General features: G+C 55.2%; 2 protein-coding genes across 10 annotated transcripts; one reads left to right on the top strand and one right to left on the bottom strand.

The window, feature by feature from the left end:
- The first annotated feature begins 8,216 nt into the window (after positions 1 to 8,216).
- SLC39A13 (solute carrier family 39 member 13) lies at positions 8,217 to 16,206 on the top strand. 9 transcript variants are annotated; one of them, XR_015240841.1, is made up of 10 exons: positions 8,242 to 8,412; positions 9,874 to 10,182; positions 12,112 to 12,225; positions 12,505 to 12,644; positions 13,043 to 13,147; positions 13,261 to 13,350; positions 14,096 to 14,146; positions 14,445 to 14,553; positions 14,756 to 14,855; positions 14,982 to 15,109. XR_015240841.1 is itself a non-coding variant. In XM_086677446.1 (10 exons), exons 2-9 carry the CDS (start codon positions 9,882 to 9,884, stop codon positions 14,816 to 14,818), a joined length of 993 nt encoding a protein of 330 aa, XP_086533572.1. In that variant the 5' UTR covers positions 8,242 to 8,412; positions 9,874 to 9,881; the 3' UTR covers positions 14,819 to 14,855; positions 14,982 to 16,206. The 9 variants fall into 9 exon arrangements, 8 of the variants coding, with proteins under 8 accessions (XP_086533575.1, XP_086533574.1, XP_086533570.1 ...); XM_086677446.1 differs by having other exon boundaries at positions 14,445 to 14,573; positions 14,982 to 16,206; XM_025928578.2 differs by having other exon boundaries at positions 8,246 to 8,412; positions 12,520 to 12,644; positions 14,445 to 14,573; positions 14,982 to 16,206.
- Positions 16,207 to 18,398: 2,192 nt separating this feature from the next.
- PSMC3 (proteasome 26S subunit, ATPase 3) lies at positions 18,399 to 24,648 on the bottom strand. The gene is made up of 12 exons (XM_086677450.1): positions 24,440 to 24,648; positions 24,102 to 24,185; positions 23,408 to 23,533; positions 22,785 to 22,889; positions 22,609 to 22,671; positions 22,201 to 22,338; positions 21,492 to 21,635; positions 21,222 to 21,370; positions 20,310 to 20,406; positions 19,712 to 19,857; positions 18,765 to 18,846; positions 18,399 to 18,585 (listed from the first exon to the last, which is right to left on the bottom strand). Exons 1-12 carry the CDS (start codon positions 24,512 to 24,514, stop codon positions 18,475 to 18,477), a joined length of 1,320 nt encoding a protein of 439 aa, XP_086533576.1. The 5' UTR covers positions 24,515 to 24,648; the 3' UTR covers positions 18,399 to 18,474.
- Between the last annotated feature and the right edge of the window lie 1,083 nt (positions 24,649 to 25,731).

Raw genomic sequence — 25,731 nt, 5'->3', positions numbered from 1 at the left:
GTGCATTGTGGAGACTCAGGCTGCCTCCACTTGAAGCCCTCCTGAGACAGTGTGCTCACTCCCTGACTCCAGGGGTCTCTCTCTCTCACTGCGAGCAAGTTCTCCTCAGCCCCAGCCCTGAGTCTGCGCACGATGTCTCCTGGACAGCTACCAGCCTGGAGCTCAAGGCTAACAGAAGAGCCTGGCAGGGCCCAGGATCCTTCTGAGCCTCTAAGATCACGCTGCTTCATTCACGACCTCGTCAGGCAGATAAGATAAGAAATTGGCAGTGACTGTTGGGAGTCCAGGCTGCCGAGCCAGACAGATCCAAGAGCATGCAGGGTGTGACCGTAACTCCCACCCTCAGTTTCTCCACTTGGAAAATGCCTACCTAGAAAATTTGCAAAGAAAGACAAAGGAGATCACAGGGTGATCGTGGGGCCTGCATCACACAGTGGCCTCTGACACTCTCATCTCCTCCCAGAAGCACCTATTTCCTCCCTCCTTTCCCTTTCACCTGCCTGAGGTGGGGTGAGAACTTCTATTCCCTGCTCTTCTCTGCACCCCCACCCCCCAGGGCCCTTGGCCTCGCTCTGACCTGTCCTGATCTGGGAGAGTGTTAGCGCTGAGGTTCCCAGCCCTACCCCAAGGGGCTCCCTCTGTGAGATGAGACTTTGAAGGCCCAAACTCCTGCTCTGACAGGACTCCCCATTTCTGTTCACACCTCCTGCCCTCGCACGACACCTCGCTTTCATCCTCAGACAGCCACAACTGTTTTTTGTTTTTTAGATTTAGTTATTTATTTTGAGAGAAAGAGAAAGTACGAGCAGGGGAGGGGTAGCGAACGTGAGAATCCTGAGCAGGCCCTGCACTGCCAGTGGGGAGCCCGTTGCGGGGCTCGAACTCACGAACTGTGAGATCATGACCGGAGCCAAAGTCCGTTGCTGAACCCACTGAGCCACCCAGGTGCCCCATCCACTTTTGTAACAACTGGTGGCATTCACTAGGCGCTTTACATACATAACAGGTCAGAATCCTCACAGGTATTCTTATCCCCGTTTCAAATATGAGGCAACTGAGGCTCAGAGGGGAGGAAGGTCAGCTGGCCAAAAAGCAACAGCTCTGAGGTGAGAACTTGGTTCTGTCCTCCAGCCCAGTGGAAATCCTATGCAAACCATGAGGCAAAGCAGCAGGTCTTTTGGGGTGTCACCGCTGCCCAGGCCCATGGTCCTGGCCCATTCCCGGCTCCCCTGCCCTGTCCCCATCACCACAGTCTCTTGCTTCTCCTGGTCCAGGTTGTAAGATGTCAGAGTTGGACACATTCCGGCCTCAAGTGCCCACGAGAGCAAAGAGGTTATAAAAACAGAAAGGTGAGCAGTCTGCTGAATCAAGGGCTCTCCTTGGCTCCCTGCCCTGGGAATTCACACCCAGCAGTGGCACTTAACTCCCTAGGGAGAAAGCCTCAAGGGAGCTGTGTTCCCTGCTAGTTAGAACCAAGACATTGGTGCCAGACCTTGTTGTAGAGCAACAGAGACCGTCCCCTGGCTAAGTGACTTAACCCTAAAATGGAGAGAAAAATGCCTCTCCTGGCCTGTAGAGTTCACAGAAGGGAAGTTTCTTTCTAAAAGCCAAGAGCTCAGCCCCTCTTCATGCATGGTCTCATTTAAGCCCCATAACAGTTCTGACAGGTCGGTACTATTATTACTCCCATTTTACAGATGAGAAATCTGAGGCGGAGGAGTCTTCCTAAGATCACACAGCCCTGCAGGGGCTTGAACCCCAATCCTGTGTGACTACAAGTCAGGTGCATTTATACTGCCTCAGAGAGGTTCCTCTTCCTTTCTCCTAGGAACTGTTCTCTGCCACCACCAACCCGCAGGGTCAGGGGCCCTGAGTGGCGAGTTGAACCATGACTGGATGGCCCTGCCCAGCTGTGGTGCAGTCCCCAAATGCCTGACTGCCCTTGCTTCTTGGGTTGGGCTTGCGGATGGCTTCCTGGGCACGCAAGGGGTTGGGGCCAGCTGCAGCAGGGACTCCTCCAGGCCGTTCCCCAGCCATATTGTTTGCGGCCATCCTACCCTGCAATCAGGTAGGTGTCTGTCTCTTGCAGAGGGGTGTTATAAGTTCCTGTAGGGGCCCTCCCGGCAAGGCAAGGAAACAGAGAAACCAGACTTGAGCTTCTCTCTGGTTTAAGCACCTTCCAAGGCCCTGGCAGAGGCCTCTGCAAATTTATATTTGTGATTTTGTAGTCTTTTTCTTAACGAGGACCTCAAATTGTAAAAGCATCAGGCTCTACACAACCTAGCTCTGTCCCCACGCTGAGGACAGTGGAAAGTGTTCCATCCTCCTCTGGCTCCCTGGCTCTGAGGCAAGCAAGACCTCCACTTTCCCATCTATGCAACAAGATTGAAGCCGGGAGACAGGCGGGTACAGCAGGGGTAAGGAGAAGGGATCAGGGTCCCCATCCTTTACAAAAGGTTCAGATCTGCAGAGGGTTTTCACCAGCCTGCATTTGTTGCATCTCCAACAACCTCGCGGAGTAAATGGAGCCTCCTACCCCCGTTTTCCAGCTGAGATAACTGAGGCCAGGAACAGAAGGTGCAGGCCAGAGCCTCTCCCCCACGAGCCCCGGGGGGGCTCCGCCCAGGATGCCGAGCCAGGGTTGGAGGGAGTAGGGGACAGAGGGTGCGGGGACGGCGCAGCGGAGGCAGTGGGGAGGCGGCGGCGTCCCGCACTGTCTCACCGCAGGACCGACCTCGGCGCTTATCTGCTCGGGCAGCTTCCGCCCCCCACCCTAGCCCCCGCCGCAGCCCGGGCCCCCGCCCCCGCCTCCGGAGGGCCGGCCCGAGGGCCCCTCCCCCGGCGCCCGCCCCCAGGGAGCGCCGAGCTAGCAGGGCCCTGCCCGGCCGAGCGGAGAGGGGCCCGGCCCCCAGATGAGGCGCCGGAAGTGATCAATAACCCCGGGGGGCGGGGGCGCCTCCTGCCTCCAGCCCGCCGCGCCAGGCCGAGCGGGGGTCCCCTGGGCAAAGCTGGGAGAGAGGCTGCGAGGGAAGAGGAGCGGGGTCCCCTAAAGGCCGGAAAGCAGGAGGAGAGGCGGGGTCGGTCTGCACCGGGTTCGGAGGGACACGAGCCCACCCCCCCCCCCAACACACACGCACAAGTGCACACGCACACACTAGCAACGCCCATGGGCGTCCCTGGCACAGATGTGGGAGGGAAGAGAGAAGTGGAGACACCTTAGAGAAAGTGAAAAGCAAGCCGCAAACGGGAGCAGACGCCCGCCACGTGCAACTGGCAAAGGTTAAGCATCAAAAATACATAAAGAACTCTTGCAAATCCATAGGGGGGAAAAACACAAAATATCCGGCAGAAAATTTGATAAACGACGTGAAAAGGCATTTTAAAGAAGAGGAAGCGCATGTGTTCAAGTGAACATCTTAAGAGATGCTCAAGTTCATTGGTAGTGAAGGAATAACAGCGACGACCACGGTGGGATGCTATTTTACAGCACTGGAAGGGCAAAAATTAAGCCTGACAGCACCCAGTGTTGGAGAAGAGGTGGAGCCGCACAATCTCCCGTGCATCGCTAGCCAGCAACTCTGTGTAACCACTGGAGAAGACAATCTGGCCTTATCTTATAATGCGGAGACGCAGCAGATCCCCACCCCCCAGGCATAAAATCAAGAGAGACCTTGGCTTGTGCTCCAAGAGACCTGGGCGGGAACGTTCAAAGATACACTGTTCTTAATAGCAAAACTCTGGGAGTAACCCAAGTGAACACTAAGGAGAGCGGGTAAATAAATTACATTGGATACATCCACATAGCGATAAGGCAGTTCAGCAGTTAAGCAAGCAAATGAACCAGTTTCACATAATGGCATAAATGCATCTTAGCACCATACTGTTGAGTGCAAAAGCCAGTCCCAGAAAACAAATACCCTTCCTGTGAAGTTCAAAACCAAGGCAAACCATATCTCTACAAATAGCAATGTTGGTTCCTTCCTTCTAATACTTTTGTTATTAGGAGATGACAAAAGACTCAAGAGTAATACTGAGAAATTATGAGAACCTATAAAAAATATATAGTTGGTTTACCAGGTATCAAAGGAATCCATAAAAATAATTTGCCTTCCTGTCAGCTATCATCAAATTGTTCAGAATGTAATGGGAAATATCCTATTCAAAATACCTGAAAAAAATGCAACATATCTTAAAGTAAACTTATTAATAATTATGCAGGGCCTATATGAAAACAATTGTAAGAATCACTGAACGATGTAAAAGAAAACTTTAGAACAACTTTTATTTTCCTTAGCTTTAAAAAGAGCCAAGGGCCGCCTGGCTGGCTCAGTCGGTGGAGCATGTGACTCGTGATCTCGGGTTGTGAGTTTGAGCCCCACACTGGGTGTAGAGATTACTTAAAAATAAAAGCTTAAAAAAAAAAAAGAGAGAGAGAGAGAGAGGCACCTGAGTGGCTCAGTCAGTTAAGCGTCTGCCTCTTGATTTCAGCTCAGGTCAGGAGCTCATGGTCTGAGATGGAGCCCTCTGTGGGGCTCTGCATTGAGTGTGGAGCCTGCTTGGGATTTACTCTCTGCCTCTTCCCTGCTTGCTTGCACGTGCACAATTTCTTTCAAAATAAATAAATAAACATTAAAAAAAAAAAAAAACTTAAAAAGGAAAGATCTTGAAAACCTGATCATCACAAAATTCAGGTTCCCCCAAGAAGGAGACAGGGAGATGGGACGGGGGCGGGAGTGACAAGTAAGCAAATATATCAATAAACACATAAATTAAGTAAAGGAGGGCCTGCAAAGGCCCAGATGGCTGTGCATAATGCAGAAGTATCTGCATTTGTGCTCCTGAAGGGGAAAGGGAGACATTAAAGCCATTTGGACTGACTTTTATTCAGGGTATAGGCAAGAGGTTGTCTTTCTTTCCAGAAGCCCATATGGAATGGGGGGAAAGGCCTGTGCATGCAGGGGACAGGGCTAAAAAAAACCCCTAAGACACACAACACTGAGGGCCTTCAGCCTGGACAGATCCAGAAGGCTTCAGGGAAGGCTTGTAAAAGGGCTGAATTTCAATCAACAGAAATGGCAGAAGGGGAGAAATATGCCGGGCCTGCCCGGGGGGTGGAATGGCGATTACAAAGGGGGTTATAAAGGCAGAGAGACCAGACAGAAAGAAGTGAGGCTTGGCTGCCCAGGAAGGGTTGTGCTATGAAGCTGCTAGTGCCTCGTCTGGCCAGGGCTCAGGATCTGGGGGGTAAAGCACCCCAGAAACTCACTAGGGGGCTGAGGCTGCTCTAAGAAGGGTGACTTGAGAGAGGGTTAAGGTCAGGGGTTCCTGAGGGGCAGATTCAGTTGGGAGAGGCTGAGCCTGAAGCCGCTGTAAGAGTAACAGGCCTCATTTCACAGCTGTACTCACGGGCAAGGAGCTCACCACCCTGAGCCTCAGAAGCCTCTCTACAAGAGGTTGCTGCCAGCCTGTGGACCCAAAGAAAGCCCTGAAAAGGAGAAGGCCTCTGGAAGCAAAAAAAAAAAAAAAAAAAAAAATGTGCATCAACCCCCACCCTAGAGTGTCTAGCCCTGTGCAGCCAGAGGAGGGGAGGTTGTCAGAACAGTGACAATGCCAGACCTTGATGGTCTTGCAGCCCCCACCTTGTCAGCAGGCCCAGGCCCAGAGGCAGTCCTCCCTTCTGGAAATAGAGGGCTGAGACCTTGTTGTTGAAAAGGGCCCCCACTAAAGATACCAAAGCCAAGAACGACGTGTTAAAGTCAGACCCAGTGAGGTCAGAAAAACGGATCTGCAGCCCCCCAGTCAGAGGCCTCCCAGCCACACATATCTGAGCACTGTCTAGGCCCATCCACCCTGCTAAAATTTTTCTGCCCAGGGCCACGACTCAGGAGGTCACTGTGGCCTCCAAACCGATTGATAAATGTGTTGGAAAACACTCATCCGTCATCTGTGCTCAGCAAGGAGATGGTCCCCACCTTGTGTCTTTAAGTTATCTGTTCATTGCTATAACATTTTCTTTATACCCATATATCCACACATGTAAATAATTATAATACCTAAGCCTTAAAGAGAACTTGTCGTATGCCAGGCATAGTTCTAAATGCTCTGTGTGTATTCCCTCATTTACTCCTGACAACAATCTGACACAGTAATCCACTTTACAGATGAGGAAACTGAGGCATAGGATGTCAAGTAATTTGCTCCAGGAAGTCTGGTACAAGAATCTGGCTGTCTTAACCATAAAGCTATGAGGTCATCAAATAAATCAATAAATAAGTTGAGATTTTTATGTACACATGTATATACATTTGTACATAATTGCATAAATGTGATCATATTCATGTTTTGACGTGCTTTTAAATTTTCCTTTTATATTTTTCCTCCCCACCCATCCATGAAATCCATGTTATCACTCAATGTTTGATCTTCTATATTTTTTATTATTCACAATTATACATAGTCTTCTATATACTGATGCCTATAATCACATATATTTAGACAGGGTTCCTTTTGTCATTATTTTAAAAGAGCAGATCATATTAAATAAATATTTCTGCATCTTTCTTTTCTCACCTGGAAGCCCCTGGCAGATCTAATTCATTGCTTTTAACAGCACACATCAGTCCACACACTGTCTTTTCACCTGGTCCCCTCTGCTCATGGTCCTCTTCTAGAGCCCCCCAGTGTGCTTCTTTACTCCATTAGGGAGTTTGATGGTGGAAATTCCAGGCTAGGTGAGAGGAAAGGACAGTGAGAAGGCAGCCAGGTGACGTTTCTGGCTGGGTCTTGCCTTACCCTCTTGCTGGGGGCCAGCAGCCCTCAGCCCCCAGAGGCAGGAATGCTAACTTGACTGTCTTATTGTGAAATCATTTGTATATTGTGAAGTGCTTTGCATATGATTAAGTGATTTGCATACGGGGGGGCGGGTGCATCTTCGACATCCCAGAGCAGCATCCCTGAGCGTCTTCCTCCCTTTGCAAAAAAACCAACCCAGGGCTTCCACTTCAGAACTCGCCTATGGGCTTGGTGTGGTGAGACAGACACGGGGCTTTCAGAGGAAAGCTGATCCCACCTGGAAGGAGCTGGAGGTCCAAGAAAAGCACACATTGGAGTGTGGTCAACAGGCATCAGGTGCAGTATGTGAGTCATGTGCCCTCAGAGCCCCCAGTAGGCGAGAGCAACACAGGACAGTTGAAGGGAACCAGCATGGGTGATGAATGAGGGTCAGAGGTTTGGAGACCCCTACCCTGTCGCAATCTCTGCCCAAGTGGGTATCCACGTGCCCCATCCTGAATATTATACAGTCTTGGCTGAAGTCCCAGCAAAAGATGCAATGTGGAACCTCCAAGCTAGACTCCCACCTCCCTGGAAGTGAGAGGTGCTGTCACATGCTCTGGGCTCAGGGACACCCAGGGGGAAACCTGGCTCTGCCATCTGTGCCACTGCGTGACCCCGGGGCTAACAGTACCCACCTCAGTGGGGGCAGAATGAGGATTCAGTGAGATAATGCAGATGGAGTGAATGGCACGCAACAGTGTCCAGTAAATTGTAGATATAATAATGCTATTTATTGTTTGCTGCCCTAGTCTGAGGTTAGGCCTACCTTCCTCCAGGTGAGGCAAGCACAAAAGGGAGCTACCCCAGGTTTGGGGTTCCAAGCAATAGTGTCAAGCCACCACGCATTGGACCCCAAAGGGTTACAAGCCCTGGAGACAAAGGCCTGAGGTTCCCAGTGAAAAACCAAAGCATAAAAATAATTCGATGAGTAAGAATAAAATTCCCTCTTCTGAGGTTCCCGAGGCTAGGCCCCTCCCTGCGGCGGGCACTTCCCCTTTCCCTTGTTCATGGAGGAGCCAGGCCGGTTTGACTCACAGCAGGAGCGCCCAAGCCAGGCACCCACCCCGACCCCGGCCGGGCTCCGGGCTCCGGGCTCCGGGCTCCGGGCTGCGAGGGCTGGCAGCGGAGCGCGCCCTCGTGCGGCCGTGGGCGACACTGCAGCCCGAGAGAGGAAGCGGCGGCCGGAGCCGCAAGCCCAGCCACCCAGCGGCTCGCGGTCCCGGCGGGGCCGCCCTCTCCGCCCCGCCCAGCAGGGGCTGAGCGCCTCGCTCCTGGGGCTCCCACTTCCGCCGGGCCCTCCCCTCCGCCCCCGATCCTCCCGGGCGGAAGTGCGCCTGGGCCTCCCGGGTCCCCCACAGCCGCGAGGCGGAAGCGCGCCTCGACCGCCGCTCCCCTCGACCCTGCGGCGCGCCGCGCGTCGGGTTCCGGACAGGTCCCGTGTGACGTGGCCGCGCTCCGGGGGCGGCTCCGGGCTGGGGGCCGGGCGGCGGACCGGGCGGGGCAGACCCGGGGCGGGGCGCGGCGCCGCAGCTGGATGGCTGGGGCCGCCCGGAGCGCCGCCGCCGCCGCTGCCGCACGGTGAGTGACCGCCCGACCCTCGGGGCCCGCGCCCCGGGCGGGACGCCTCGGCCGATCCCCCCCCCACCCCGACCCCGGCCCTGCCGCTCCCGGGCAGACCCGGGCCTCTGGCGCAGAGCCCGGGAATTCAACTTCCTAGGGCTTCTCTTCTCCCCTGTCGCCCTGCACGTCGCTGCCCATCGCTCCCTCGCTGCCCATCGCTCCCTCGCTTTCCTCCTCCGTGTCCGTCTCCCAGTCTCTCTGGCTCTCTCCTGACTTTCTCTTGCTTTCTCCTTTCCCTCTGCTCTCTGGCTCTCCGTCCTCCGCTTCCCCTCTGCCCAGACTGTGGTCCCCTCACCTCTGCGTGCCCTGCCTTGGCCTCAAGTCCGGCCCGGCCCAGTCCTGCCTTTGGACCCCGTGGAGCCCAGCGGGTTTCCTCAGTCTCTCGTGAGGGCCTGTGGAGGTCCTGGACGCGGGCATCTTTTTCAGCCTCCCACCGCCATCAGGGGATGAGGAAACTGAGGCAGGGACATCGCCAGCTCAAGGTCACGGCCAGATGAGGCAGGGCAGACCGCATTTAAACCTCATGTCTGAGTTTCCAGATTGAACTTCTCTCTTAGTTGACTCACATCCACATCCTGTGATCCAGAGGCTGGGAACCTTCCTGCTGCCCGGTGCCCCAGGTCTCCTGCAATATAAGGAGGGCTCTCCCTGCCGGGCACAGTTCACCTGCATCAGCAAGCTCGTGGCCTTCGCAGCCTGTGCGGGAGGCAGTTCTGTTATCCTACAGAGGAGGAAACTGAGGCTCAGGTGCTGCAGGGACTTTGCCTACACTCAAAAAGCCATAGCTGCAGAGCACAAAGTTTAGGGCAGGTCTCCGAAGCGTGTGCCCTGCACAGCTGTGAGGCAGTTCCTAACTGAAGGATCTTTCTCTTCAGCCCTACGTCCTGTCTGTCTCTGTGCCCTGGGGACAGTGGGCTCGTTGCTTAGGGAGAAGCTCTTGACGGTTCTGCCCTAGCTCAGCTGCTCGCTTTCCCCACCTGCGCCTCCCAGTGTCGCCCATCAAGCTAGACAGTGCCAGCCTCAGTCCCCTGGGGCGTCCTCACTGGGGCATGTCCTGGCGGCGGGGCCTCCCCTGGCAGCTAGAGACACCCGACTGGGCTGGGCCTGCCGGTGGCTGAAGGGAGCCCAGCCAGCGCCTCACCCCGTCATTAGGGAAAGTTTAGCCCCAGGCAGACGTGCTGACACACAGTCTGGAGCTGGCTCAGAAGGAAACAATGTGTGGTCCTTGGGAGTGGGGTGTAGAAGAGTAGAGCCCCTTTATTCTGTGAACCCATCACTAGGATCAGAAGCCCTGGGCAAGGCAAGCAGGAGAGTGGATGCCATGGCCGCTTGTAGGGAGGAGGGTTAAGATGCCACGTTTGCTAAGCAGGTGTGCGGCCAAGGGTGGCAGCTCACGTAAGAGGCCTTTGTGTTTTTCAGCACGTGGCATGCCTGGATGTCCCTGCCCTGGCTGTGGCATGGCGGGCCAGAGGCTCCTCTTCTTCACTGCTCTTGTCCTAGAGCTCCTGGGAGGGGCTGGGGGTTCCCAGCAGGCCCTGAGGAGCCGGGGGCCTGCCGCGGCCTGTCGTCTAGACAACAAAGAAAGCGAATCCTGGGGGGCCCTGCTGAGTGGGGAGAGGCTGGACACCTGGATCTGCTCCCTCCTGGGCTCACTCATGGTGGGGCTCAGTGGGGTCTTCCCACTGCTCGTGATTCCCCTGGAGATGGGGACTACGCTGCGCTCAGAAGGTAGGTGACCCTCCTCTGGTGCCCAGGGCAGCCAGCAGCGTGGAAAACATCGCTGCTCTCCCTGGTAGAGTGGGGCCTCACGTCCCAGGTTTCAGTGTGTCTGAGGTGGAGGGCGGGGACACATGTAACTTCTCACTTTGGTCCTGTGAGACCAGGGTGTGCCATGCTCTTTCCTTCGTTCATCCTTTGTTTGTTCCGAAAGAATCAAAGTCAGCAGACGTTCACCAAGAAACAGTATAGACACTGGTTGGAAATATGAGTGCCAGGATGCTTGGGTTCAACCCCTGGCCCTGCCACTTTCCAGCTGGCTGGCATCGGGCAAGTTGCTTGAGGCTCAGGCTCCCAACCTTAAAAAGGGGCATAATACGGGGCACCTGGGTGGCTCAGTCAGTGAAGCATCCGACTCTTGGTTCCAGCTCAGGTCATGATCTCATGGATCATGGATTCAAGCCTGCATCGGGCTCTGTGCTGACAGTGTGGAGCCTGCTTGGGAGTCTCTCCCTGCCTCTGTCTCTGCCCCTCCTCTGCTCATTCTGTCTCTCTCTCAAAATAAATAAACTTGAAGAATAGTTTTTAAGAATGGGCATAATCCTAGTATGTACTTCATAGGTACTGCTGTGAAGATGAAATAAACTAATATTGGTAGAAGCACTTAGAAGGCTGCCTGGTGCAGGGGAAAGGGCAGCGTGTTCACAGGCCCTGTGACGGCTACAGGGATGCGGTGCCTTGCCCTTCAGTCTCTGCTCATAGTGCAAAAGACCCTCCTACCAAGGGCCCCTGGGTCAGCCTTACCCAGGTAGCCAGCCTGCCTCTGGGGAGGGGATCTGGGAGGCAGGGCACCGGCATGGGCAGAAGCTGCCCTTTTGTGCCAGATACATGTACTGTCCACAAATGACATGTTGTGATGAAAACCAAAGAGACTAGATGGGTAGCTGCTAAAACTAGGTGCCTGCTGCCTCACCCAGGAATGCAACATGCTAGGTCTGGACCAGACTCCTGGAATCTGTTTGAAATGCCTGCTCCAGGGGTTTCTGCCGCTTGCGAGGCTCAGGAGCTGTTCATTCAGCAGATGGTTATGAGCACATCTATGCCCTGCGCCAGGCTGACGGCTGGTGCCGCAGCTGTGAATGGGGCCGATGTGGGGCCCTGCTGTCATGCCTGTGCCCGTGCATCCTCTCAGCCCCTCTTACCATGTCCCGGTGAGTCAGCATAGGGAGGACTTGGATTATTAGCCCGTTTCACAAATGGGGAAGCACAGGCACAGAGGGGTCCTTTGATCAGGCTGAGGTCACACAGCCTGGAAGCGGCAGCTTTTCCTGGGATTCCACCCAATCACCAAGCTGCCTCTGCCCTCTGGGCCTGTTTCTCTACAAACCAAGAGTTTGGACATAGTCTTCTTAGGGCACTTCCAACTCTGGATGCTGCAAGTCTGCAAAAGTCCCCAAATCTCTGCCACTTTTCCAAGAGTGACCGTGGCTGTGAAAAGAAAAATTCCCACTTGAAGAGCACTTGCTATATGTATTGCAATTTAATTGCCCCAAGATCCCTATCAGACATAATTATCCCCAGTTTACAGATGGGAAAACGAATCCCAGAAGTTACCTGCCCAAGGTCACCAGCTTGTGGGTTGGGGAGCTGGGACCTTTCGGACTCCCAAGCCCAGTCTCCTAACTGTGAAGCACTAGTTAGTGCTCCACAGTCATCCAGCAGGTCGTGATGTATTTCCTGTTGAGCACCCAGCCAGTGCTGGGCCTGGGGGTGGGGGTGGGGGGGTGGGGTCGGTGCTCCAGGAAGGGCAGGAGGCCAAGTCCAGCCTTCTGGAGGCTTGCAGTCTGGTTGGAAAAACATAGCGCCCAGTAAGCTGGGTGGGGCAGAGGTCGGGCCAGCGGTTCTGGTAGATCAGCCCCAGGCCCCGAATCTCTTTTGTAGCTGGGGCCAGACGTCTGAAACAGCTGCTCAGCTTTGCCTTGGGGGGACTTTTGGGCAATGTGTTTCTCCACCTGCTGCCTGAGGCGTGGGCCTACACATGCAGTGCCAGCCCTGGTGAGTGAGGCTGCAGTTGGGCAGGAGGGCAGAGGGAGCTGGTGCCCATGCCTAAGGTTGGCCTAGGCCCTACCTGCTCTGCCAGAATGACTGGGAGAGGGGTTCTGGGCGTCTGGCAGCGAACGTGCCCTGGCCCCGATACCCTGGCCCCTGTGGGAATCCCTGGGGCCCAGCTTTCCCACCAGCCATTCCTGTCCCCCTTCCCCTGTCACTGCCCCTGACTAGATCCCATTCCAAATGGCCCCCCTTCTGTGGCCCTGGCTTGGCCTGGCCTGTCAGTGCTGCCCCCTGCAGGTGGTGAGGGGCAGAGCCTGCAGCAGCAACAGCAACTGGGACTGTGGGTCATTGCTGGCTTCCTGACCTTTCTGGCATTGGAGAAGATGTTCCTGGACAGCAAGGAGAAGGAGGGGACCAGCCAGGTGAGCTCCACATCCCAGGGTCCGGACAAGCTGGCCTCTACTCTGTGGTGGTTGAGGGCCTGCAGGCCCAGGTTCTGAATTGAACCCTGAAAAGTGGGTCTCTTGGCCATTCCCCGGGGGCTCTGGGAGGCTGGGCCAACTGGGAAGATCTGGGGAGTGACGACACTGGCCCTGCTCTGGCTTGTTCTCATAGACTGATGGCGGCAGCCGTGTGGGAGGCACAGGATCAGTTGGGTCTGGGTACACGCGGCTTATTGAGCAGCAGAGAAGTCTAGCTAGACAAAAGGGGCCAGGGTCTCCCTGCCTCTGTTTCTCCATCTCTTGCTCCTTTCCTGTGTCTACCCTGGCCAAGTGGGGGAGCATCTAATGTCACCTCTCCCTCCTTCTCCTGGCCCTAGGCCCCCAGCAAAGACCCTGCCGCTGCTGCCGCGCTCAATGGAGGCCGCTATCTGGCCCAGCCGGCTGCAGAGCCCGGCGTGAGCGCCGTGGTCCGGACCATCAAAGTGAGTGGCCCGCTCAGGGTCCCCTCTCCCTGCAGCTGTTCCTCCCCACAAGTGGCAGGCCCAGCTGAGCCCTGCCCACCCAGGTCAGCCTGGCTTCCTCTCCCCTCATGCAGGTCAGTGGCTATCTCAACCTGCTGGCCAACACCATAGACAACTTCACTCATGGGCTGGCTGTAGCTGCCAGCTTCCTTGTGAGCAAGAAGGTGAGTGGCGGCTGCGACAGTGGGGATCCAGGCATTTCTGGGGGGAATGATGGTGCCTATGTAAACCAGGTGGTTCTGCCTCCAAAATAAGCTTCCAGTTTCTGTCCTTCCCGCTCCCTCCACCATCCACACCCCCATCTAAGCCCCAAGGGCTCCTGCATGAGCCCGCCTTCTGTCCCAAGCCAAACACTCCTTTTTGGGATCACATACCTCTGCCAGGCTGCTAGGCTTGGGCCCTGCCTGCTTCTAGATGCTTCTCACCCACTTCTGCACTCTGTCCTCTGAGCTCTGACATTAGTGGTCCGCCTACTCTTGAACTGGCCGAGCTCTTTCCCCGCTCATGGCCTCCACCTCACACTACCCCGTCTGCCTGGAATGTTCTTCCTCCCACTCTTTGAAACACTGGCTCCTTATCCTTCAGGCTTCGACTTAAATGCATTTCCTCAAAGAGGCCTTTGCTGACCCCTCATCTAAATTAGGCCCCTGTCACTTGTGTCTATGACACCCAGTCCATCTCTTCTCCTGCAGTACTTATCACTGTAATCATGCAGTTCTTTGTGTGTTCATTCAGTCCTTGCCTCCTGCTTCGTGAAGGCAGGTTCCTTGTGTGTTGTATTCACTGCTGTATTTCTAGTAGCCAAATGGTGTCCGGCCAGAGCACTCAGCAGAGTAAATATTTGTAGAATGAGTGGACAAGTGGGTGCCTGGCCCTCGGCCCAGAACCCCACAGACTCCTTCCCTGCAGATTGGGCTCCTGACCACCATGGCCATCCTTCTGCACGAGATCCCCCATGAGGTGTGTGCCAGAGGGTCTCCATGGCGGCAGTGGGGACGTGGGGCTTCAGAGAGGGGGTGGGGGTAGGAAGCCCAGCAGTAGCAGCCTTGGGGGCTGGGCTCCGGAGGCCTGGAGCTCTCAGCCCACCAGGCTGCAGCTTCCATCTCAGCTGTGCTCCAGCCTCCTGGGGACTGGGGTCCCAGCCTAGGGGATGTGGGCTTGGCGGGGGGCCCAGCAGCAAGGCCGGTGCAGGGGGCTCAGTGTGCATGTCCGTACCTGACCCCTGGGGCCCAGAGTGATCATCTGGACCTCCCCTCAGGTGGGCGACTTTGCCATTCTGCTCCGGGCCGGCTTTGACCGATGGAGCGCAGCCAAGCTGCAGCTCTCGACGGCACTGGGGGGCCTGCTGGGCGCCTGCTTCGCCATCTGTACGCAGTCCCCCAAGGGAGTAGGTACGGGCATGGTGGGTGGGGGTGGCAGGTGGCGGTCAGTGGAGGGGCCCCAGCCAGAGGGCACAGCTGCCCCGCCCCAGTGTGCAGGCCAGGATCTGCCCGGTCTACCCTGTGGGAGTGGGTGCGGTGCACGTGGCTCCCCTAGGCTCCTAGCCAGTCGGGACTTCTCCCACTGCAGAGGAGACCGTGGCCTGGATCCTGCCCTTCACCTCTGGTGGCTTTCTCTATATCGCCCTGGTGAACGTGCTGCCGGACCTCTTGGAGGAAGATGACCCATGGTGAGTGATCCTCCCCACCGCCACTCACAGGGTTCATGGGAGCTCGAGGGGGAAGGGCTTCTGGGCTCTGCCCCTTCATCAGCCAGTGGCCGCCCCGCCCCCTGAGCCCCATCCCTCTCCCCACAGGCGCTCCCTGCAGCAAGTGCTGCTGCTCTGCACAGGCATCGTGGTGATGGTGCTGTTCTCGCTTTTCGTGGATTGACGGTCCCTGATGCCCCCCACACTGCAATAAGAGACTCAGATTCACTCTGTGACCGTGTGTGAGGCAGAGGGCGAGTGCCTGAGAGAGCACACCTCTGACCAGTTGAGAGGATGGTGTGTGTGTGTGCATGCGTGCGTGTGTGTACATGTACACGTGTGACCAGTTATGTGTGAGACCGACACTGTGACCATACGCTGGGCCCAGGGCCCGATGCCCGCGCCGGCCCCCAGCCACGCCGTGGTCTTCTCTCCTGACCACCCTGTCACCCTGCACTTCTCACAGTGAGCAGTGAGGACGAGCAGCACTGGTCCCAGGTGGAGGCCTCTCCCCACAAGACTGCAGGGGGAGAGGCTGCTCCCCAGGGAGCTCAGGGGGCCCAAAGCTGTCTCCTTCTGGGGCCTTGGGGTCCCTGACCTCTGCTCGGGCACCAAGCCCTGGGCAGCCGAGGGGCTGAGGCTGGGGCACCTTCTCTCTGCCGTGTCCATTGTCCCGGCCCTTCCTTTGCCAGCTCTAAGGCCAAAGAAAGGAGAGGCAGGTGCTTGTGTAGCCCCTCACCCCACTCAGCACTGACAGCCCTACCCAGCCCAGGATGGAGCCTGGCAGATGCTTTCCAAGACCTTTTCCTCGTGGCTGCCAGCCCTAGGCCGGCTCCCGTGAACGCTCCCTGGCAGCGCCGGCGGCTTTTGCCACCTCCAGCTGCCAAACAGCAGCCTGCGGGGCAGGGAGCAGCCCTGGGCCAGAGAGGCCTCTGAGGCCAGCTCAGGGATGCTCACGCCAGCACAGGATCCAGGCAGAGATCCTGGGGGCAGGAAGAGTGTGCCACAGCTGCCCCCCGGCTCCAGGCCCCTTTTTCCTGTCCCACGTAGGCTGAGGGGGAGCTGGGGGTGGTGAGGGCTCCACGTTGTCAGCACTCAGGAATGTGCTCTGGGAGAATGCTGAAGCCATAATCCCCAGCTATTTCCCTTGGCTGACACCCAGGTACTCAGCTGGCCCACTCCACAGCCGGGCTCAGCCCTGCTGCTCAACCGTGGACGTTCTGAGAAGCAGCCGTCAAGAGGGTCTGAATGGTTTTACAGCAGTTTTGCTGTGGTTCCGTTTCTATCTGTAAATATTCTATAGATAAGATGCAAATAAATAATTATATACAAACTGGTTGTCTCTCCTCTGCACACCAGAGTCCATGGTCAAGCAGGGCTTTCCCAGGAGTCCCTTGCTCCAGCCAGGTTGGTGGCTGTGTGGGTCCCAGCTCAGCATCTTATCCCTTCTCCCCTCACCTTCAGCTCTTCTGCTTCATGTTCATCTCTGAACTATTACTCTGCAGTGCTTCTTAGAACAGGGTATAGCCTCTCATGCTATCCCTGGCTCGTTAGCTTTTCATCCCAACACTAGAAGCCTGGCAGTATGCCATTGTAGCCAACGTCGTCCCCAAGGGTGGCTGTCCTCGTTTTACAGAGCTAGGGGCTTTTCCCTGGCCTGTTCCTTGAGCAAATTAACTAAAGGGAGGTCCATCCACACAGTCACCTCCAGCTTTGCTTCCATGAAATTAGAAAAGAAAAACTAGGGGATCCTTACTCTAAACCACACATCCTCACTTCCTCTGAATGTCTGAATGTAAGGACAGCATCAGGCACCGGGGGGGTGCTCCTTCCCCTCAGTGCTAGCCCAAGAAAGAAGAGGGGAAATGGAGTCCCCTCTCCTCTCCACACCAAGCAGGACAACCTCCAGTAGCCCGTTGGCTGAGAGCAGTGGTGCCTGTGCCATCGTGGAGTCCAGTACGGGGGCTGGGAAGCCCAAATTCGTGGCAACCTCAGCCGGGAGTGCCTGGCTGACCCAGTAGCTCTGTCAGCAAAAAGGGAGCTGCCCCACCTGGCTGTGACACATCCAGGGCCTGGGAAGCCCAGGCCTGGAAGCGAATCCAGAGCTGTTTGACCAGCCCCCATCCTCTCCTCGGCAGCACCGGGGCTCCTATACCTGCGGGTGGCAGGTGCACATTCAATCACTGCACTCAGCCTGCCCAGAGAGGCAGCTGGGCCTCATTTATAGATGAAGAAGCAGGTGGGGTGGGAGGGGGTGCCTGTGGGTTCACTACAGTGCCACAGGGTGAATGTCGTGACTGGCTAGAAGGGACAGAGAGAGCAGAAGCCAAATCCAGGACAGGGGACAGAAACCAGAAGCTCTCAGAGGCTGTACTGGGAGCACCTCAGGCCGGAGGTAGAAGTCAAGGGGATTGCCACTGGGAGCATCAGCACTCTAGAAGGCAGTGTGGAAGCCTTGGGATGCCAGGGTGAGGAAGCTAGCAGGAAGCCAAGCCCTTCAGATAGGCCAGCTCAGTCAGTAGCCCACTGTGGTAGGCCTCCCCCAACCCCCACCAGGGGAGAGTACAGGGAAAAGGTGCATGTAGGGGCTTTTGCTAGAGGGCAAGAGCTGACAAGAGTTCTGAGGGGCTCTTATTCGGAAAGGCATTCTGGGGCCCAGCAAAACTGCTAAGAGCAGAGCGGAAAGAAGGGCTTTGCTGTCCTGGGTTCCAATCCCAGCTATGCTACCACCTAAGAGCAACCCTGGCCCAGGTGCGTAAACACATCTATGAAAGGGGACTATCCCATTCGTGGATGCTAAGATAACTGCATCAAACCATGCACAAGACCTGCTCGGCACGGGACCCAAAACAAGCCCTCAGCGAACCACACCAGGCCAGCTACGATGTGGGGGAGCTGGAAGGTGAGTGAACAGGAGAGGACCAACGAGATCCTAAAGGAAACAGGACAGGGGCCTGATGGGGAGCGGGGCTGACGGCAGAACTGAGGACTGGGGGAGAACACACCAGAACCAGAGGTTAGGCCTAGAAGGACTCTCACTGCTCTTGCTCAAGGTTCATTTTTCAGCAAGAGAAAAATGGGCCAAAAGAGCTAATGGGAACATGTGGAGGAACAGAAGGCTCAGGGGCCAGGAAGCAGGGGAGGACTTTCAAGGAGAAACACCTAGAGCCTGGCTTTACCTGGGAGTAGGGATGAGAGCACCAAAATGTAAAAAATGTAAAAGGGGAAAGGCTGGCTTCTGTTCAGGACCTTTGTCCTGGAGCTGCAAGGCACCAACCTCTAGAGCTGACAGGTGGGGCAGGGAATGGGAACAGGATCTGGAGGGACACAGTGGGGGGTGGGGGGGCCAGAAGACCCCACGCAGCAGGTGTAGCACGAGGCTATCCTTCCCGGAGGGCCTTGCCTCACAACTGGTGTGAGGCCCACGGCGGTCTTGGGTTTCCAGGCAGCAGCACGTGGGGAAGGAGCCTTGAGCACACGCTCCACCGTTCTACCCAGAGCCCGGGAAGGGAAAACAGACAGGTGCCCGGGACCTGAAGCCTTCCTTTATTATGAACTGTAACGAGCGTGAGACCAGGGAGCAGGTGCGGCAGGCAGCCCCCTAGGCGTAGTACTGCAGGTTGGCTTTCTTCTTGGCCTGCACCTCCAGGATGCCCTCCATGTAGTCCTCGTGGGTGAGCTCTGTGGCGCCCCTGCGCAGCGCGATCATGCCCTGCACCCAGGACACATAGGCTCTAAGGGTGCCTTCCCACACCCCTGGCCCGGCTCTGAGAGGCCTCAGCCCTCTGAGCCTCTTCCCCCCAGCGGTCTCCACCAGTCAAACGCCCCATCCTGTTCAGGGAAGGGGGCAAGAAGGCTCAAAGTAACCCACTCCCGCACCCCAGCACTCACCGCCTCCACACACACGGCCTTGCACTGGGCCCCATTGAAGTCATCCGTACAGCGGGCCAGCTCCTCATAGTTCACGTCAGGACTGGGTGTGGGGGTGGAGGAGAGATTCCACAGGACTGAGTTACTTATGGCGAGGGGTGGGAGATGTCCTCCCACGCTCCCCATCAGGCAGCAAGGCCCACTCGCCTGGTGACGTCGACAAGTCCCTTCCCCAATATGCCTTGTTCTCCTCTCAGTACAAGATACAGGAGGAAAGAGGGTAGGTCAAAGCAGAGACCAGGTTATTTCTGGGGGTCTAGCTTTCTAGAAATCTGAGATTTCTCAGTCCCTGAGATTCCAGGGACTGATTCAGACTGCGGCAAGGGAGCAAGAGGTTGTAGAGACAAAGGATGGTCATCTCCCTCTCTTTCCAGTAGCGTCAGCCCTGCATCAGCACAGCATTTTTCAGTCTCAGGTGCCAGGAAGTGAATGGCAGGAAGTGAATGGCAGTGCCATTACCCCCAAGTACAAGAGAGGAAAACTCAGGCTTAGACAGATTGTAGCACCTACTAGAGGTCACACAGATCTAAATCCAAGTCCATCTGGCCCCTGGCTGAATTCCCTTGAGCTACTCTGTGCTGTGCTCAAGCTATTCTGAGCTGTGCTCGTCTGCTGGGGCAGGGGAGTCAAGGAAACGGGAGGGCCTCAAGCCTGTGCACCTTCAGATCATGGGGGAGGAGGAGGCAGGGTGACTGTAAGGAGCAGAGCACCCAGAATCAGGGCCTGGACCCCAGCAAGATTCTATCTCGGGCTTCCGGGGAGAAATGGAAGCCAGCACGTGGAATAGTTGTGTGTGAACAGGGAGGGGAGAAGGGGCGGGTAGAGACCTGGGAACACCGTACGAAGGCCACAGAGACCGCTCTGTTGCTCCCCTCAGGTCTCGGCGCCTTGCTCATGCCCTTGCTCACCTGACGTTCATCTTGCGGGAGTGGATCTGCATGATTCTGGCCCGGGCCTCCTCGTTGGGCATCGGAAATTCAATCTTTCGGTCCAGACGGCCTGAGCGGAGAAGTGCGGGGTCCAAGATGTCCACCCTGTTGGTGGCTGCAATTACCTAAGCAAGAGGAGAAGCATCAACTTGAACTGAGGAAGATGGGGCTCCAAGACAGACAACACTCAAGGCCATGACAGGCAGAGAGATAGCCCAGGGTCCAGATCACACATCAAGTGTGTTAAATCTCAATTCTAGGGGCGCCTGGGTGGCGCAGTCGGTTAAGTGTCCGACTTCAGCCAGGTCACGATCTCGCGGTCCGTGAGTTCGAGCCCTGTATCGGGCTCTGGGCTGATGGCTCAGAGCCTGGAGCCTGTTTCCGATTCTGTGTCTCCCTCTCTCTCTGCCCCTCCCCCGTTCATGCTCTGTCTCTCTCTGTCCCAAAAATTAAATAAATGTTGAAAAAAAAAAAAATTTAACTCTCAATTCTAACTCTAGCTGCAGTAGCTATGTGACTGCGAAGGTCCCCTGCCCTCTAAACCCTGTTTTCTTCCATCCATGATGACAATACTCACCTTTACTTGAGTGTTGGGCTGGAACCCGTCCAGTTGGTTCAGAAGCTCCAACATTGTCCTCTGTACCTCCCGGTCTCCAGCTTTCTCACTGTCAAAGCTGGGGCACACAAGAGGCCCGAGACACTGGTGAGGCCACAATTCGAGGACAGCCTTCCCTTCCTCCACCCACTGGAAGCCTAACCCAACCATCCAGGACAGAGAAAGGTCTCACTCAACTGGGGGCCCCCAGGCCAGGACTGGTACAAGGAAGGTGTCAGACACTGGAGAGGCTCCTAGGATCAGCCAGGCTGAGAATAAAACAGTGAGCAAAACTAGCCACTGCCTGGGCTATCCACCAATGAATGTGCCACTGCAAACTGGGCTTATAGCTCAGAAATATGGGATCCAGACGTGGAGCATAAGGGAAAACCCAGGCAGGCATCCTTGAGGAAGTATCCCTCAGGCTGAAAACACACCAGGGGAAAAGTACATTCCACAGAGGGAACAGTAAGTGCAAAATCTCTCTCAGCACAGAGCTGGAGCAGGCCTATAAACCCGAAGGATGCTGTGAAGCGGTGGGGGCGGAGGCAGGTCCAGGATGAGGTGGAGAGGAGCAGGGACAGCCACACAGGGGACTGGTTAAGTCCAGCATTTATCCCAAGCAGCAATGCAGGGCCCATGGAGGATTTTAAGTAAGATGTTTGTGTGAGGGATGGGGTGCATGGGAGTGAAGCAAGCAGGTACAAAAGGACCATGCTGGCAGCCGTGAGGAGAATAGATGGTCAGGAGAAAAGCAGCAGGGAAGCCAGTTAGAAGAGAATTCAGGAAGCAAAACCACGAGAGGAGAGCTGCCACTGCTCCAGGGGAAGAATGGGACAGCAAGGGAAACAGGATTTAGAACAATCTCCTTGGAGGCACTCAGCATCCCCCTACCGCTTAGTGCCGATGGCATCCAGCTCATCAATGAAGATAATGGACGGAGCTTTCTCCTTAGCCAGGGCAAAGGCATCGCGGACCAGCTTGGCACCATCCCCAATGAACATCTGCACCAGCTGTGGGCCAGCCAGCTTCAGGAAGGTAGCCTGATGAGGCGGCACGGTGATCCATATCAGGCCAAAGGCACCAAGAGAGGTTCCTCTTGAGTCCCTTTGGTAACGCTTTAGCTTCTGCCCCTTTCTTCCTCATCCCTCCCAAAGCACTCACCTTGGTCTGTGCAGCACAGGCCCGGGCCAGCAGGGTCTTCCCCGTACCTGGAGGTCCATACATCAACACCCCTTTTGGAGGCTGGATCCCCAAGTTCTCAAACTTCTCCTTGTGGTTCATTGGCAGGACAATGGCCTCCACCAGCTGCCAGGAAGAAGTCCTGGGTGAGGAGAGTGAAGCCCTGAGGGCTCCGAGCCTAACACTTAATGACTTCAACCCCAACCTGCAACCCTCCTACTCCTCCTATTCAGAGACATTGCTCTCTTCTTCCCTGCATCAAAAGGATGCAGAATCAGGGTGCCTGGGTGGCTCAGCTCAGTGGCCAGCTCTTGAGATCAGGTCATGACCTCATGGTTTGTGAGTTCAAGTTTATATATATATATAAACTAACTTAAAAAAACAGATGCAGAATGCTCACTCCCACCAGGGCTGGCTATGGTCACTCCAGAAATAGCAGGATATGGTAGAAAAGCACTGGGACAAGAACCAGGAGCCTGAGTTCCAGTCCTGGCTCTGGCCCTAACCTTCCTGTGGCCCTCAACAAGTCATTTAATCTCTCTGGACCTCAGCCTCCTAAACTGTCATAGGGCACCCTCTTACCACCGTAGGATGGAAGATAGGAGGCACTCTGGCACTAAGTGCTCTGATCAATGAATCAGAAAAACAAAAGGCTGGCAAGGCTACTAGTGGCAGCCGGTGCCTCCCTCACCTCCTGAATCTGTTTGTCCAGGCCCCCAATGTCACTGTATTGTTCTGTGGGCCTCTCATCCACCTCCATGGCCTTCACCCGTGAGTCATACTCTGTAGGCAGGGTCTCCAGGATCAGATAGGAGTCTTTGTTCACACCCTAGGGACAGAGCACAAAGCCTTCAGATTTGTCCCAGCTCAAGGCCTAACTAACTGGCTGGGTGATAGGTGTCTGTAGAGTGAAAAAAAAAAAACAAAACAGGACTAGGAAAGACAAGAACTGAAGAGCAAGCAGATAAGCTCGGACTCTCTGGGCTGTTCTGCTGAGATTTAGGGCCAACACTGAACTGGGTCTGGGGCAGAGGCTCAGCTAGCCAGTGGGAGAAACCTCACTGGAAAAGTCCTGCCTGGGCTCAGGGACACCACTCACCACCAAGTCTCCGGGCTTTAGCTTTTCAGCATCCACCAACCCAATGACAGGCAGGAAGTATGTCTGTATGAAAAATTCCAGGTGCAGTCTGTTACTGCCCTCAAGAACACTCCCTAGTCCTGTCCCACATCCACTCCTCACCCTCCTCAGTTCTCCTAGCATTGAGCTGGCCTCACCTGTCGGGTAGAGGTTTTGATCACTGCACATTTACCCTTCCTCTGGGAATCCAGGTCAATATTGGCACCATCCTCCTCTTGGTCATTGGGATCAACATCTAGAAGCTAGGAAGGGAAAAAACTCAGGTCAAGAGGCCCTGCTCAGCCCTTGGAGCTCCCCAAAGCCCAGTGCTTCTGGGGCCAAGACAATCCACCCCACTCCTGAGACTAGCCGCAAGCCCAGCAAAGGTGTGGCTGATAAGCCAGGGGACTGGTAAGATCTGTTTAGGTTCTGCTTCTCTGCACAGAGCTCTCTACCCCCTAGTAAAAGGATACATGTGAGGCTTCTGAGGCCTTTTCAGGTTATATATATATCATATATATCATATACATATCATATACACACACACACACACACACACGTGTGTGTGTGTGTATGTGTGTGTGTGTGTGTGTGTGTGTGTGTGTGTGTGTGTGTAGAGCCCCGGAAGTGCACACTAGGGAGGGGGCCTCACGAGGTACAGCTCTAACATGCAAGTTAGGCCTCAAAACTTTCACCCACTTTTTCTCCAACGGCACCATCGCAGGCTGCCTGCCTCCAAGCCCCGCTAACCCTTTCTCTTCCCCTCCACATACACACACACCTCGATGACGTTGGAGACAAGGTACGGCAGGGTCTTGTTCACTTTGATTTTCTCACTGTTCTCTTTGATCTTGTCCTTCATGGCCTGGAGTTCGTGGGTAACTCGCAATACTTCACTCTTCATGATCTGGGATGAGGGCAAGTGGAAGCAAAATGTTCAGCTGTGGCTCAGCTTATCCCTAGAACCCTGTAACTGGTGAAGCCCAGGCTGCCCAAGGGGACCTCCCGCACCCATGCAGTCAGCTCTAAGGCTCTCTGAAAGGTGAACCTGACTGTGTCCACAACCAGCAGAGGTCAAAACAGGCCAGTGTGGAAACTTCCTGAGGCAGTTGTAGCAGAGGAAAAAGAGCAGGGCCCTGAATCAAGCAAATACAGGTTTTAGCTTTTGCTGCTAATTAAGGGCTGGGTACTTCACCACAATAGAAACCTGTTTCCTCGTCTGTAAAATGGGGGCTTCCTAAGAGAAAGATTCTCAAGAGGAATAAAGACCTCGTTGGAAAGAGCATTCTGATGATTCCTCCTGTCAGACCTGCCCTCCCACCACCCTTCGAGTCCCTTCTAAGGCTTAGTTCTTCTTTCTTGATCCGCGGGCCCGAAGTCTTCCTGGCAAGGCCAAGAACAAAGTGAAAGAAGCTGCTGGGATCTCTAGGGTCTGCCCTGCGGGGGCCTCGCTGCCCCTGGGGCTGTAAGCCCACCTTGATCTCACTGTCCAGCAGCCGTGTGCGCTGGATAATCTCTTCTGTGGACATCTTGAGCACCTCCTCCCCGATTCCATCTTGCTGTTAAAAAAATTTTTTTTTTTTTTTTTTTAAACTCAGGGCAAGGATTCCGCGTCCTCCGAGCCCACTCACAGCTTCAGCTTCCCAGCCCAGAAAACCAGAATGAAGGAGTCGAGACCCTGGCCCACATCCCAAGCGGCCCTGACCCCAGGACCAGGCTAGATCTTGACTCCCCCAGCCACTTCCTACCCTCCCGCCAAGGGGGTCTTCCCGCCGGCCCCAGCTCCGGGAGCCCCAACCCTCCCAGCGCACACCTCAGCTTCATCCCACACGGTAGCCATCTTCTCCTGCCGAGTCACTGGACTCTCCAGTTCCGGCAGCAGATTCATGTTCTGAAAGGAGAAGACCGAAGATCGGACTGGACAGGAACTGCGGCGAGAGATTAATACTTTCTTTCTGAAGGCCTGCTTCTGACTAGTGGCGGACCTCTCTCCCCAAGTCCTAACTCTTAACCGAATTAGGTCCGTCCTCCACGGCCACAGCGAATCTGCTGCTCCGATTCAAAACACAAAACCCGGGCCGCAGGACGCGCCCCTCACTCCCCCTACTGCTCCAGAAACGTTACCGCCCTCGTCCTGTTTAAACCAGGAGCGAGAGGTGGGTGCGCTATTGGTCGGCGCGCGCAATGGGCGGGGCCTGGATTTAAAACCGGAAGGGGAGGGAGCAAGGAAAGGAGCCTGCAGGGTGTCTGGGAAATGTAGTGTTAATCTGGCCGGTAATTGAAAGGGCACGTTCGAAGGGGTGACTTGACCTCAGAATCTGGCGCAGCTAGGAATTAGGGGATTCGCGCGATGGCTCTGCCTCCCAAACCATAGACAACATAGGCTAGCCGTGTGCAACGAGCCAAAAAAAGGGCATGCCCAGGGTCACCTGAGAGAATCATTAATCAGTTTTAAAGAGAAATCGCTGCTGCTTTTCTGAGCAGGTGCCACAGAACTGCCCACGTGGAAAGAGCTCAATTGACAACAGTCTCCACAATTAAAAACATTATGACTCAACGTCTGTAATCGTTTCTTGTCATTTCAAGGAGTAGGGCAGACCTCTGGATCTTATGAGACCCATTTGTTGTAGCTGGGTCCCTTGTTGTGGAGGATCTCTGCTTATTACCATGAGGTGAGACCCAGGGCACCACTAAAATGTACTTCATGTAAGCGTATATTTTAAGTCAAACCATCACAAGTAACCCCTATACAGTGAGAATCTGTGTAATGGTTTTCTTGGAAGCAGTTGAAGGCAGAAATTTCTTTAAATAACAGCATTTGCAGCTGCTTGCTCAGGCTGGCAAGCCACCTCTGCAAATAACAGCATTTCTTCCATCCTCTCAACAGCTCTGCCCCGTGGACAGATTGGCTTATCATTCTCAACTTTATTTTGTTAAGTAAGCTCTACGTGGGGCCTGAACTCACAACCCGGAGATCAAGAGTTGCTGGCTCCATCGACTGAGCCAGCCAGGCACCCCTATCATTCTCCACTTTAGATAAATGTGTGGACGATCATAGAGGCTACGTGACTTGCTCAAGGTTGTTCGGTGAGTCAGTGTCAGCAC

Source organism: Puma concolor, chromosome D1, assembly GCF_028749965.1.
Source record: "Puma concolor isolate L17-30 chromosome D1, mPumCon1.1.hap2, whole genome shotgun sequence".
Classification (NCBI taxonomy): Eukaryota; Metazoa; Chordata; class Mammalia; order Carnivora; family Felidae; genus Puma; species Puma concolor.
Note: the sequence above shows the minus strand (reverse complement) of the source record. Positions and strands in the feature narration are given on the sequence as shown.